We start from the raw sequence: 15,409 nt of genomic DNA, 5'->3' as shown, positions 1-15,409 counted from the left end.
CTTTTCAGCCCGTATTGCCCGTTTTGTTACCTTCTGTTGTCCTATGAATGTTTCCCAATCCTCTGGCTTCCAGCTACTCTTTGCTGTGTTATACATCTTTTCTTTTAGTTTTATTCCATCCCTAACTTTCCTTGTCAGCCACGGTTGCCTCCTACTCCCCTTAGAATCTTTCTTCCTTTTTGGAATGAAATGATCCTGTGTCTTCCGGATTATGCCCCGAAATTCCTGCCGTTGCTGTTCCACCGTCATTCCTGCTAGGATCCCTTTCCAGTCTACCTTGGCCAGCTCCTCTCTCATGCCTTCATAGTCCCCTTTGTTCAACTGCAACACTGACACTTCCGATTTAATCTTCTCCTTCTCAAATTGCAGTTTAAAACTAATCATATTATGATCGCTACCTTCAAGCGGTTCCTTTACCTCGAGTTCTCATCAAATCTGGTTCATTGGACAACACTAAATCCAGAATTGCCTTTTCTCTGGTAGGCTCCATTACAAGCTGCTCCAAGAATCCATCTCGGAGGCACTCTACAAACTCTCTTTCTTGGGGTCCAGAACCAACCTAATTTTCCCAGTCTACCTGCATATTGAAATCCCCCATCACCATAGTGGCATCACCTTTCTTACATGCCAGTTTTAACTCCTGCTGCATCTTACACCCTACATCTGGGCTACTATTTGGGGGTCTGTAGATAACACCAATCAGTGTCTTCTTGCCTTTACAATTCCTCAACTCAATCCACAGTGACTCTACCTCATCAGTCCCTATGTCTTCCCTCGCAAGGGACTGAATTTCATCTATCACCAGCAGAGCTACCCCACCGCCTCTGCCTACCTGCCTGTCCGGATGTATAACCCTGAATATTAAGTTCCCAGGCCCGATCCTCCTGCAGCCACGTATCTGTAATCCCCACAATGTTATATCTACCAACCTCTAACTGAGCCTCAAGCTCATCTACTTTACTTCTTATACTTCGCGCATTCATATACAATACTTTCAATTCCTTACTCATCTCACCCCTCACATCAATCCCCATTACACTTCCACTTCCACGCCAGAGACCCAGGCTCCTGACACCTTCTGAGGAGTGCACACTGGTACAGCTGCTCTGGTTTCAGTGGCAAAGCAGATATGGTCGGATGGTCAGGCACGTGACTGGTTGAAAAAATCAACTTGTTTAATAGGGAGGACAAAGATTGCGAACGATAACAGGTGAGGCATGTCGAATAAGCCGACGGCAGGAACCCATCCATGAAACTAATCACAGCGAAGGTGGATAGCAACATAATTGGTGTCTCTGACGTGATAAAGATAATATTCCAACAACATGAACACTTAGCAGCAGGGAAGCAGCAGGAGGGGGCTAGGTTTACCAATGGATAAACTAAATATGCTGGAACTGAAACCTTATCTTCATGGAAAAAAACATCAATGAAAGAAAATCACAAAACACGATCTTTTACAGCGAGGTCATTAAACACAATGAACAAGTATCATCAATCAGCTCAGTGAATGGGCCATGTATAACACTTACCACAGATTCTATGTGGTTACGTCGGAGATTGAGTTCTGTTAGTGAGTCAAGACCGTTCATATTTTCAGCATGAACAATGAGGTTCCCTGCGAGATTTAGCACTCGGAGTTCGGTCAGATGGTTAATGTTTTCTATCCTCGAAATCTATCAATAAATATAGTTTGAATACTCACAGTTGGCAAATAATAATGAAAACATTAACAAGTAAAGACATCAGCATAAGGAAAACATTATTTCTTAAATAATTATTGCTCTTCTCCAAACCTAAAGTAGAACTCAGAGTCTTATGGAAAAGTTATGCAAATGAGTTGACCGTACTGAAATAGTGCGCACAGATGGACTGCCCAGAGTCTTTATTCAGACACATCGCTCTCTCTCTGATTATTACTCTGGGATTGTTCTAACTGGCTGGTGGCCTCTGATTCTCAGCAACAGGACATACAACTTCCCTTCCACTAATTATTAACAAGTGTTCAAAGTATTAATTGAAGGCAAAACTGGATGTGCTAATGAGGGCAGAGACAATGGTAGAGACAAATCTTTGCCGACTGTTTACATACATTCACATTATATAATACAATAAGCTTGTAATCTGTCTTGCTACATCTCAAGTCATTATAGATTGACAAGCCTGGAGGCGCCTGACATATTGTAGCTTGGTTTTCTCAAATTCCAGGTTTGACCTATTCATTTATATATCAGTTTTGGAAAGGGAACTTTTTGGGAGAGTAGGAAACTTGTGAGAACTGCAGATGTATCCAATGAAAACACCAAATAGCAGGTTCCAGTAATCAGGTAATGGAGGGGTGGGAAGAGGTTGATTTGTAACATACAAATCAGCAGACGCCCTGTCCAGTACAAGTAATTCATGTGATGTGCAATGGATGAATGAAAGCCTCATCCTGCAGGCCAGGTTTTCTGATCAGTAGATCAGACTTGAATGGGTAACGATAGCTTCAGTCAGTGACAGTCATTATCCTCTACCTGTTCAGGTGACAGCTACAACACTGAGAAGCAGTCAATTGGAAAAGTACAGGGAGACATTGCTCAGAAAGTGCAAGCATCTGGGCAGTGGCCCAATGAACTTTGCTTCACTCTTTTTCACAGCTTATGTTTCCACTTCACAACAATGTGCCAAGATATCCACAGTGAGATGAAACAGACGGCAATAGAAGCAGAATACAAACAAAGGCATTTTACCCCTTAAGGTTATAACAATAACACAGAACAGTTACAACATTAAGCAGACCATTCAGGCCACTGAGACAGTACTGGCTTGATTTAAAAATCCAGCTGGTCCCACTATCCTGCCCTCTCCTCACAACTCCCTCCAAATCCTTTCCTCATAACATCTCATCAGCTTCCTTCTGAATACCACAACCTCACCCCCACTCTACTGTCACAGCAGTGTATTATTATACGTGATAGCAACTTGCTTTTTAAAAAATAGGTCTTCCTTGTGTTACTTCAAGTTGTTGCTGTCATGTTAATTCTATGTGCCCTGACCTCTGCCAAATATCGATTATTTGTAGTACCTGTTGTGAATTTGACTTCTCTCCCTCCCATTACTCCTGATTAGATGTTCAAGTCCCAATTATTGTGTGTAATAGAACTCTCACCTTTCATTTGTTCCATTGTGATTTTACAAATATGTCCCCCTGCATAAACTGATGAACAAATGTGGATTTTTCTTATTTCTCTTTTCAAAATTCCTTTACAACTCCATTCTACCTCCTCTGCCCTATTGATGGTGATGTTAGCATTCCCCTGTGTAAGTTTCCACCAGGTCTGGGACTCCTCCATTTGCATGCACAACCGCCTAAGATGAAGGAATTAGGAAGGTGATAAAGGGGAATGAGATGTTCTTGGCAGACAATATAAAGGAGAATCCCAAAACAAAACCTGTAAGTATATTAAAAACAAAGGGGTAGCTGGGCTGGAAGTAAGTCTCCATAAGGATCAGTATAGTAATGTGTGTCGGGAACCACAGAAAAGGAATGAATACTTCTCAGCTGTATTTACTGTGGAGAAGGACGTGGAAGCTAGTGGTTCAGGAGTACTGATATCCTGGAGCAAATTAACATTAAAATAGGGACATACTGACATTTTTTTAGATGCTCAATTTGGGAAAAATGTGCTCACTTTACCAGGTACCTTGGGCAGCAAACATTACAAGCCGTTTATTTGACAGGGTTATCTGAAGAGTTTCCAGAAAACAGATGATCAGTGACATTAAAGTGTCAGAACACAACTGTCGGTTGCTGGCACAACACAGAAACCTTTAACAATTATTCCAAACACTAAAAACTAGTAATATCACACAATCAACCTGACAAATGATTTGTTTTTAGTATAAAACTGATCAAATCGGTTGAATATTTGAATTATGACAAATTCTGTGCCTGGTGTGTTAGTTGTAACGTTATCAAACCTGGTTTGCATGAAGATCCAGCACATCGAGATCAGTCAGATTCTCCAGGTTGGAGATATTCTTGATCCTGCGAAGTAACAAAACATGCATTTACCACCTGCTCTGGTAAAGAACACCTCCTTCTTTAGGAAGCCCATCGTATTTGACTTTTCTTGCTCCGGTCCACCCTTTGGTCATTCCCAAGTCTAAATAGGCATTTGTGTCTGGAGACAGAATGTGAACAGACTGATGGATCATTGGCTGATTATGTTGGAGCCCCAAGAGGATTTACCAGAGTTAACAGTGGAGACAAAGTAACCTCCAGTCGAGGCAAAACATTCCAGGCCAGAAGGTAACAAGGGTAAGTGCAGGATATCCAGATGTCAAAACGTGGGATTAATAACAGGAAAGAAAGAAATGGCAGATGTTAAATCAAATCAAATTGAGTTTATTGTCATTTGCACAAGTAGGGTGAGGTACAGGTACAATGCAAGATCTTGCTGCAGCATCACAGGCACAGAGACGTCATCATAAATTATACATAAATCACACTAACCCCACAAGGTAGTGAAAAGAGAAAGATTATGTAAAAAATCAAGACATCAGTGCAGAACGTGATTAGAAATCGAGTCTATTGCAGTTCTAGAGATAGTCAGAAATGTTCCGTAACTGAGATAGGATTAGAGTTGTGCAGATCAGTTGAAGAATTCAATAGTTGCAGGGAATTGGCAGTTGCTGAAGCTGCTGCTGTGAGACTTCAGGCATTTGTACCTCTTGCCTGATGGAAACGAGAATACTTTGTATCAGGCTTCATGGCACAGGACTCCCCAAACTATTGCAAAGATATCTGACTGCCTTCACGCTAACCTGGTTTGTTACTAAAGGGAAGAACTCATAACACTCACTATCATGAGGGACAAGGTAATGGAAAAGCTAATAGGGCTAAAGTCAACAAAGTATTTTAAAAAGTAAATCATATTTAACTTGAGTAATTTGAGAATGTAACAGAGTTGATAGAAGGGAACCTGCAAATGTGGTGTACTTGGATTCCTAGGAGACGTCTGACAAAGAGCCCATTAGAGGTGGCACAGTAGAGTTGCTGCCTTACAGCACTTACAGCGCCGGAGACTCGGGTTCGATCCCGACTACGGGTGCTGTCTTTATGGAGTTTGTACGTTTTCCCCGTGACCGCGTGGGTTTTCTCCGAGATCTTCGGTTTCCTCCCACACTCCAAAGACGTACAAGTATGTGGGTTAATTGGATTGGTATAATTGTAAATTGTCCCTAGTGTGTGTAGGATAGTATTAGTGCGCGGGGATCGCTGGCCGGCGCGGACTTGGTGGGCCGAAGGACCTGTTTCCACGCTGTATCTCTAAACTAACGTAAACTAAAAAAAAAGACTATTGCGTGAAAGTTCCTGGTATTGGGGGAAGTGTGTTCAAATGGACTGAAGATTGATGATTATTACAACAAAAGTCTTTTTGCTTCCTTTTCACCTCTACCCTTTGTGATTTACCCCACACATCTGTCAATCAGCCCCCCACTAGTATCCATCTATCACTTGCCAGGCTTTACTTCACCTCTCATTTCCACCTTTCTCCCCCCTACTCCATCAGTCTGAAGAAGTGTCCCGACTCAAAATACTGTCGGTCCACAAATGCTGCCTGACCCGCTGAGTCCCTCAGCACTTTGTTTCCTGCTTTGCATCTGCAGTTTCTTGTGTCTCTAAAACGCAACAAAAGACACCTCATTCCAATCTTGATCCAAACAATGAGAATAACTGGTCCTTACATCAAGAATCATATCACCAAATGTGGCATTAAGAATCTGAAGTAATAGTGAACTCAATAGGCATTGGAAGAAATTTTCAATTGGCTGGAGTCATAGAGAGATCAAACAAATTTGGGAAAAGTTGCTGAATCAATTATTTCATCAAATGAGAAAGCAATCTACTGCCTGAATACACGAACAAGGATTTTGTACCTGTTCTTGCCCAACATAAGCACACGGAGTGACTTCAGAGAAGAAAGACCCGAGATTTCCTCGATCTGATTGTTGTACAAGTCCAAGAAGATAAGGCGCCGCAGGTTGGAAATGTGCTGGATCTGAGTGATGAGGTTGTGCTGGAAATTCAACAAGCGAAGTTGATGCTCACCCTCCAGTATTGGACAGACCGTTAGATTTCGCCTGATTAATAATTAAAAATATAACATTGTTGATGGAAAGTAATGAGTCTTAGATATTCAGCAAGTAAAGTTTTGCATAGTAGAATAAACTCCATTTCAACAAAAGCTGGGTATTAAAAACAAATTTTAAAACTTCAAATTTAAATCTGTAAGATAGCTGAGGTATTTGCTGCAGAACATGCCCGATCACAAGTGTAATCCACAACACAAATACCACGGAGCATTTTCCAGGGCATAAACTGTTTGCATTTAAGGCTTGGGTGAAAGGATTAATTTACATGTTGTCAATGATATGGGAGCTAAGGGTTCAGAGCTTAGATTTTGTGATGGTTTATTCAAAAACAGTGCATATTGGGAGAGTTGAAAACAGTTAGTTTGTAACCCATGTAAAATACATTTATTGTGTTTACCCACTGTAGTTCCAAGGGAACAATGGTGTAATTTCTTAATTCATTGTAGTTCCATTGTAATGTGGACACCTCACCGAAAACCTGTCAGACTTGGGATTCAGTCATTATTCTGATGCAGCTCAGGGAAGATTTATTCCACTCCTCTCAATACAAATGCTGTTTTTGAATTGTCTACTAATTCACTTTTCTTCATTTCGCCTCTCCTGCGGGGTTCCATAAGGCTCCATCCTAGGCCCCATTCTCTTCTCTCTGTACATGCTCCCCCTCGGCCAAATCATTCAAAGACACGGCATTTCTTTTGACTGCTATGCGGATGACACACAGCTTTATCTCCCCCTGAAACCCAACAACCAGTCAAATTTAATCAGCCTCATGCACTGCCTTGAGGACATAAAATGTTGGATGGCACAGAACTTCCTTCAACTAAACGAGAGCAAGTCTGAGGTCATCCTATTCACCCCCCCCCCCCCCCCCCCCCGACTCCATCAAAACGATAACAGGCAGCCTTGGAAGCCTATCCTCCCTTGTCAAACCGCATGTCAAAAACTTTGGCGTGATATTTGACTCTGCATTAAAGTTTGACAAACAAGTCAATGCTGTGGTAAAGGCCAGCTTCTTCCAGCTTCGTACCATAGCTAAAATCAAACCATTCCTCCAATTTGCCGACATTGAAAAAATCATCCACGCATTCATTTCCTCCTGCCTAGACTACTGCAACTCCCTACACACTGGGATCACCCAATCATCCCTATCCCGCCTGCAATTGGTCCAAAACGCCACAGCGAGACTCCTGACGGGTACCCGTACCGATTCTACCCTCTCTCCATTGGCTCCCAGTACAGTACAGAATCAACTTCAAGCTCCTCCTATTCACATACAAAGCCCTAAATGGGCTTGCTCCCCCCCCCCCATATCAAAAATCTTCTAACCCACCACTCTATCTCCAGGTCCCTTAGGTCGGCCGACTTGGGGCTACTGACTATCCCGCGGTCTAGGCTTCTCAGGGGTGACCGCGCTTTTGCGGTTGCAGCTCCTAGACTGTGGAACAGCATCCCTCTCCCCATCAGAACTGCCCCCTCCATCGACTCCTTTAAGTCCAGGCTCAAAACCTATTTCTACTCCCTAGCGTTTGAGGACCTCTGAGGGGGCACTGTGAATTGTTTATGTATGTGCTGTTATGTTTGTGTGCCATTGTATGTTCGTTCTTAGTACCTGAACTGATGTACAGCACTTTGGTCAACGTGGGTTGTTTTTAAATGTGCTATACAAATAAAATTGACTTGACTTGACTTGACTTCATTTAGGCAATGTTTCATTACAGTTTCATGGCTGCCTTATTTAAGTTTATTAGATAAGTTGATTTTTTAACCAAAAATCTCAGCAAAATGCTCTCAATTTATAATCGTATCGTTTTAACTTTCTTTTATATTCATGAAATTAATTGCATTGTTGGGACCGCTTATCATTGACCAGGTATGTGAATGGGAAAGGTTTTGAGGAGAATGGATGAAATAGAGGCAAATAGGATTAGTTTAGACCGGGCATCTCAGTTGGCATGAATGAGTTCGATCAAGGTGTCTGCTTCCCTGGTGTATGATTGATTCTGTGACTTTGGATTAGGCAGCATTTGGGCTATTGCTTGCAATTCTGGTCATCCCAATACAGGAAAGATGAGGACAATAGACAATAGACAATAGGTGCAGGAGTAGGCCATTCGGCCCTTCGAGCCAGCACCGCCATTTAATGTGATCATGGCTGATCATTCTCAATCAGTACCCCGTTCCTGCTTTCTCCCCATACCCCCTGACTCCGCTATCCTTAAGAGCTCTATCTAGCTCTCTCTTGAATGTATTCAGAGAATTGACCTCCACTGCCCTCTGAGGCAGAGAATTCCACAGATTCACAACTCTCTGACTGAAAAAGTTTTTCCTCATCTCTGTTCTAAATGGCCTACCCCTTATTCTTAAACTGTGGCCCCTGGTTCTGGACTACCCCAACATTGGGAACATGTTTCCTGCCTCTAACATGTCCAACCCCTTAATAATCTTTGAAGAGGGTGCAGATGAGGTTTACCCGAATGCTGCCTGGATTAGAGGGTTTCAGTTACAGGGAAAGATTTAGATAGGTATCTCTGGTTCGTCAGAAGTTGAGGGGAGACGATAGAAGAATATTAAATGATGAGAGGCCGAGACAGTCAGAACCTTTTTCCCAGGGTGGAAATGTCCAACAGTAGATGACAAAGCTACAAGGCGAGAGGGGGAAAGTTTAATGGAGATGTGCAGTCAAGTTCTATCTCACAGAAACTGGTGGGAGCCTGGTAAGCATTGCCATGGGTGGTGGTGGAGGCAGATACAATAGTGACGCTTAAGAAGCTTTTAGATTGGCAGATGGAAGTGCAGGGAATAGAGGGAAATGGATCATGTTCAGGCAGATGAGATCAGTTTAACTTGGTATCATGTTCGGCACAAACATTGTGGGCCAAAGGGCCCGTTTCTGAGCTATACTGTTCTATGTTCATTTCTCAACAAGCCCATCTAAACTTTCAATCTTTTAAAATGATACTTACCTGTCCAGATTTAGTCTGTCTGCATACTCTGCCCGCTGTTCGGGTGTGCGGTATACAACCGGTATTCCAGGTGTTGAAGGAAGCTCAGAGAAAATGACATTGTCACCTGGGAGATTACAAAGGGTTTGGTCATTATACAGAATTTCTCAGCATACAGAGAAGGTCATTGTACTAGAACATTTGAAGCCTCACTAACATACAAACAAACGGTGTTCCAACTAAATAAATAACAACGGAGCCAGAAATGAGCCACTTCTACAAGTCAGCAATTCAGCACTATTTGGAAGATGACTTTTGAGTTAATAACAAAATTCCTTAAAAAATCACCAGCCCCTGCAATCTGCTTCTACCATTCTATGGAATCATTCTATGGAATCAATGGTTGATGTACATTGTCTTCATCAACCCATCTTGGTTTCACGGCTTTGAGTAGCTCTGCCTAAGAAGTGTATGTACAACCCCAATTGAAAGTTCTCCATTTACCAACCATCACCCCCGCCACCCCAACCTCAACAATATCTTGGACAGTGTTCAGGATTTCCATCATGCATGAACAAAAGAATCTAAGAACATCAGACAAAACATAGAAGCAGACTGTTTAAAGGTGAATCGTGTGATGTGGTGTATTTGAACTTGCAAAAGACCTTTGTTAAAAGATTTTCAAATTAAATCAGGATCTGTGGTAGGTGGGTTGGGGTAATAGCTGAGCATGGATTAAGGATAAATGAACAAACAAAATACAGAGGGTCATTTTCAGGTTAGAACTTGTGAAGTGTCACACAGATCAGTGCTGATGCCCAGCTGCTCACAATCAATATCTAATATTTATAGTTTATTGCAATTTGCCAATGACACAAAGCTGAAAGTCAGTCTGCCCTTTGAGAAGATGCAAAGAAGCTTCGGGAGGATATGGACAGGGTGAGTAAATGGGCAAGGACATAGACGCAATATAATGCAGAAAAATACAAGATAAATGGAGAAAATAAAAAGGTGGTGTGCTTTTTATGTGCGGAGATTAAGAAGTGTTGGTGCTGATCGGCATGTGGTGTCATAAACTATTTCACCATATCTGGACAGAGAGTGACAAGGCATTATTCATAGTTTTATACAGTTCTAATTCAGCCCACGTGACATGAGGACCGTTGTTTCGTTAGACCTTTAACAACAGAAACAGAATAAGTTATGAACAGGAAACAGGAAATACCTGGTAAATACGGCAAGGTTCCTTGACCATGAGAATGGAAAGGCACAGCACTTTGAGAGCCCTGTCGAGATTTTAGTAAACTGGGACTTTGTGATGGCATGTCCCTGGCTGTTTCCCTCAATGACAGCTCTGAGTAGTGGCAGAGTGGATCATCATGGCACGTTATTTCTGTGAACAACAAAATTCAATGTAGAGTCTACACAAGTATAACCTGGTAAGATAACTTATCTTACTGGCATGCTGCTTGCACTGGAGTTTCAATAATTTGCATTCAAATAGTCAGCAATTAAATACTATAAAAATATACAGAATATCAATTACAGCAATAGAAAACATATAAAATTGCCCACGAGTACAGAATGCACCTTTATTACAGAGTTAATCTTTGGGATACATACCAAACTTTTCTCACAAATATATTTTTTGGAGGATAGCTCAGTGATTCTGAGACAGGCAATATTAGTCCCATTCCCTTGCACTATTATGAAGTTCAGCCATATTAACACCTTCCCATTAAGAGATTGTCGTAATTTGCTCATCTTTGAGTTATTTTACAGAAAATTAGTTTCAAAAGCTCATAAAGTCTTTGTTACATGGACAGAAACAAAATAAGTTGCATTCTGAAGTAGAACCAGAGACAAAAGATCATGTGAGAGTTTAGAGCATTGTGGAAGAAGAACTGAATTGTGGGGTGGTCAAAAAAAGCTTTTAGCACAGTGGCCTTCATCAGTCAGAGTATTCAGTGTAGTAGTTGGGAGGTCATGCTGCAGTTATAAGATATTGGTGAGGCCACATTTAGAGTATTGCGTCCAGTTTTTAAGTATGTTTGAATCTGAGATAGATAAATGTTAGTAGTCACATAAGTGATACTTGCAGATGCACCGTACCTGGTTTTCCATGGAAATTCTTGTCTCCATCTACATTCAAAAGTTTATGTGAAGGAAGGAGCTCCTTATTTGCTCTGTAATCAAGCTGCAAAATAAAAAACACAGATTTAAGTGAAGTGTTTTCAAACAAAACTTTCTTGAATTCAGAATTTCATGATTAACTAAATAAAACTACAAACATCTATAACGTAGAATAGAATTTTGCCATTATTTCATCTGTACCAAGGGGCAGTGGAAAAACATTTGTTTTGTGTGCTATCCAGGCCAATCATACCATGCATGAGTATATCATGCAAGAGAGGAAAATTTTAAAAAATGCGGAATATATAGTGTTACAGCTACAATGAAAGTGCAGATAAAACAAGCGCAAGGGTGCAACAAGGTAGATTGGAAGATTGGGCATTTGACAGATCCGTTTTTGAGTCTGATGACAGCAAGAAAGAAGCTGTTCTTGAATCTGGTGGTACATGTTTTCAATCTTATTAATCTTCTACCTGTTGGGACAGGGGAGAATAAAGAATGAGCGGGGTTGAAGATAGAGAAAAAATGTGATTAAAAAGTCTTTCGCATATTTGTTTCAATGTCATTCAAAACACATTTTGATTCTAAAGTCAATTCTTGGCACAATTATCATTAATTAGAAAAGAAGAAAACAACATTTTTTCTCGCAAGTGAGACCAGTATTTTTTCAGTGTAATTCCTACAGCCTATCAATCATTGACATTTTTTACCTGCTGCTTCTGAGATAAACGATCTCCGACAGCTGAAGCCTGCACAGTTAACTGAAGACTGCAAGTATTAATCTGCAAACAAAATAATTAAGTTACAATACCTGTAATAAACTGTACCTTGTAATAATAAAATACTAGGTGATTAGAAGCCTAATTTTCAATACAACATTGTCAACACTAAAACATTAGAGGGCAGACTCATAACATTGCCAACTCTTTTTGTTTTGTTTAAATAAAAAAATGTCATGTCTCAAAGAAAACACCGTTTCATCACAATATGGAAAAATGGTCTCAATCCTTTGCTCTCCTCACTAAGACTACTCCAACAACAAAAGCAGAGGTCACACCTGAAGTACTCTGAGCAATCCTAACAACTGCACTTTAGAAAGAATGTACAGACCTTAGTGGGACTGCAATGTAAATTTACCAGAACGATAACTGGGTGCCAATGTTAGGGTGCAAAGGCAACATTTAGAGAATCGCTTTCCAACAGATATCAGATAGAAGGACAGGATGGGTTTCAAGGCAGACACAAAATGCTGGAGTAACTCAGCGGGTCAGGCAGCATCTCGGGAGAGAAGGAATGGGTGACTTTTTGGGTTCAGACCCTTAATGCAGATAAATGGGACTAGCCCAGTATGCCAACTTGTTGGCATGGACAAAGTGAGCCGAATGACCATTTTCCATACTGTATAGTTCTATGACTCCAAGTCACAGGTTAATAACTAGGAATTGATATGCCATCCACTTTTCTTTGTAAAACTAACAGGTGTTTGCAACCTTTTTTTCTACCCTCCATGTAAATCCTACGCAATTTTCTGCGTGTCCGAAGGCAGTTATTAATGAATAACAGTTCGATAGCGCTGATAGAGGTGTAAAAACAAATAAAACCCCAAATTATCAGAACAGAAAACTGAATTGTGGAAATATTACAATGGCAAGGTATTATGAGTGTTTTAAATGATGAATTCAACATTAGGTGCAGAAGACAGTAATCTCGTTGTCAAAAGATGAGGAGAGGTTCCTTATGTTTAATTAGGTTAAGTAAAGCCCCAATGTGGCAGATGGCCTCATCCAAACTCTTCCTTTGTAGCTGAAGAAACTGAGAGAATGACATTGAATTGTTGTAGGAAACAGAATTGAAGGAGGTCTGGTCAAGGTAGCTGTGGGCTTGTTATCCACTGCCCTGAGATGGATGGATGAATGGATGGAGGGAAGGAGGAAGGAAGGAGATTTGAGGATAGATTCAGATGAAAATTAGAGCAGCACAGAAATTGACAGGAAATATGATGATGACTGGATTAGAGGATGTTGGCTAGGAGAGGTTGCACAAATGTGCATTATTTTCTCTGGAGCGCCAAAGGTTGCCCCGGACAGTGGCCCCGTGCCCCGGACAGTGTGGCCCCGTACCCCGAACAGTGTGGCTCCATCCCCTGGACAGTGTGGCCCCGTGCCCCAGACAGTGCGGCCCCGTGCCCCGGACAGTGCGGCCCCGTGCCCCAGACAGTGCGGCCCCATGCCCCGGACAGTGCGGCCCCGTGCCCCGGACAGTGCGGCCCCGTGCCCCGGACAGTGCGGCCCCGTGCCCCGGACAGTGCGGCCCCGTGCCCCGGACAGTGCGGCCCCGTGCCCCGGACAGTGCGGCCCCGTGCCCCGGACAGTGTGGCTCCATCCCCCGGACAGTGCGGCCCCGTGCCCCGGACAGTGTGGCTCCGCCCCCGGACAGTGCGGCCCCGTGCCCCAGACAGTGCGGCTCCGTCCCCCGGACAGTGGCCCCGTGCCCCAGACAGTGCGGCTCCATCCCCCAGACAGTGCGGCCCCGTGCCCCGGACAGTGCGGCCCCGTGTCCCCGGACAATGCGGCCCCGTGCCCCGGACAGTGAGGCCCCGTGCCCCGGACAGTGTGGCCCCGTGCCTCGGGCGGTGGCCCCGTGCCCCAGACAGTGTGGCCCCGTGCCCAGGACAGTGTGGCCCCGTGCCCCAGACAGTGTGGCCCCGTGTCCCCGGGCAGTGTGGCCCCGTGCCCCAGACAGTGTGGCCCCGTGCCCCAGACAGTGTGGCCCCGTGCCCAGGACAGTGTGGCCCCGTGCCCCAGACAGTGTGGCCCCGTGTCCCCGGGCAGTGTGTACCCGTGCCCCAGACAGTGTGGCCCCGTGTCCCCGGGCAGTGTGGCCCCGTGCCCCAGACAGTGTGGCCCCGTGCCCCAGACAGTGTGGCCCCGTGCCCAGGACAGTGTGGCCCCGTGCCCCAGACAGTGTGGCCCCGTGTCCCCGGGCAGTGTGGCCCCGTGCCCCAGACAGTGTGGCCCCGTGTCCCCAGACAGTGTGGCCCCGTGCCCAGGACAGTGTGGCCCCGTGCCCCAGACAGTGTGGCCCCGTGTCCCCAGACAGTGTGGCCCCGTGCCCAGGACAGTGTGGCCCCGTGCCCCAGACAGTGTGGCCCCGTGCCCAGGACAGTGTGGCCCCGTGTCCCCGGACACTGTGGCCCCGTGCCCCGGACAGTGTGGCCCCGTGCCTCGGGCGGTGGCCCCGTGTCCCCAGACAGTGTGGCCCCGTGTCCCCAGACAGTGTGGCCCCGTGCCCCAGACAGTGTGGCCCCGTGCCCCGGACAGTGTGGCCCCGTGTCCCCAGACAGTGCGGCTCCATCCCCCAGACAGTGTGGCCCCGTGTCCCCAGACAGTGTGGCCCCGTGTCCCCGGACAGTGTGGCCCCGTGTCCCCAGACAGTGCGGCTCCATCCCCCAGACAGTGTGGCCCCGTGTCCCCAGACAGTGTGGCCCCGTGCCCCAGACAGTGTGGCCCCGTGTCCCCAGACAGTGTGGCCCCGTGTCCCCAGACAGTGTGGCCCCGTGTCCCCGACAGTGTGGCCCCGTGTCCCCAGACAGTGTGGCCCCGTGTCCCCGGTGGCCCGGTACCCGAGACCTGACACTCGCGGCTCGGAACCGCACACAAAGCAAGAGCTCGTCTTCCATGGATACCCACGGCACCTACCGGGTTTCCGAGCAGCCTCGCCCGGTACTTGCCGGGCAGCATCTCTCTCCCGTCCCGCTCCCGTGCTCACCCCCGCCGGCTCCCCGGCTCCCTAGCAACCGTTACTTCCGCTGCTCGCCGTGTCCGCGCTTCATGTTCCCCAGCGCCCCGCAGGCCGCGACTACCGGTCCGCTCGCGGACAGTCACAGTCACAGTCACAGGCGGCGGCGGCCGCGGCGCCCGGGTGTAAACAGGGCGGGTTTCCAGCCATGTGGGGAACCGGTCACTCCGGGTGCAGTGTGCATTGTGAAGGGGAGCTTTCAGAAAGCACAAAGGAGGCAGGTAGTTCTGCTCTAACGCCATCCTTGCGCTGCCCAGAAACCTCGCCTTATATAAACAATTATAGATGGGGAACCAGGCTTTCAATTACAGCTTTTCACTGTATTCTCATTTTTGTCCCGTAGCTATAAGTTTATTTTTGTTACTGCAAAATAAAGCATACTAAAGGTTGTGTGC

The 15,409-nt window shown here is 45.0% G+C and overlaps 1 protein-coding gene across 2 annotated transcripts in view; it reads right to left on the bottom strand.

Annotated features, from left to right (window-relative positions):
* Positions 1-15,036, bottom strand: part of lrrc49 (leucine rich repeat containing 49) — a 33,276-nt gene extending 18,240 nt beyond the window's left edge. Inside the window, exons 1-8 of one of the 2 annotated variants that reach the window (XM_078430002.1) lie at positions 14,915-15,036; positions 11,927-11,998; positions 11,196-11,280; positions 10,309-10,476; positions 9,105-9,210; positions 5,926-6,129; positions 3,964-4,030; positions 1,533-1,676 (exon numbers count right to left, since the gene is read on the bottom strand). In XM_078430002.1, coding sequence (XP_078286128.1) covers positions 1,533-1,676; positions 3,964-4,030; positions 5,926-6,129; positions 9,105-9,210; positions 10,309-10,476; positions 11,196-11,280; positions 11,927-11,998; positions 14,915-14,956 — 888 coding nt within the window. In that variant the 5' untranslated portion in view covers positions 14,957-15,036. The remainder of the gene's footprint in view (positions 1-1,532; positions 1,677-3,963; positions 4,031-5,925; positions 6,130-9,104; positions 9,211-10,308; positions 10,477-11,195; positions 11,281-11,926; positions 11,999-14,914) is intronic. The other variant, XM_078430003.1, reaches the window with a different exon arrangement.
* Positions 15,037-15,409: the final 373 nt, after the last annotated feature.

The sequence above is a fragment of the Rhinoraja longicauda genome, chromosome 38, assembly GCF_053455715.1.
Source record: "Rhinoraja longicauda isolate Sanriku21f chromosome 38, sRhiLon1.1, whole genome shotgun sequence".
Classification (NCBI taxonomy): domain Eukaryota; kingdom Metazoa; phylum Chordata; class Chondrichthyes; order Rajiformes; family Arhynchobatidae; genus Rhinoraja; species Rhinoraja longicauda.
Note: the sequence above shows the minus strand (reverse complement) of the source record. Positions and strands in the feature narration are given on the sequence as shown.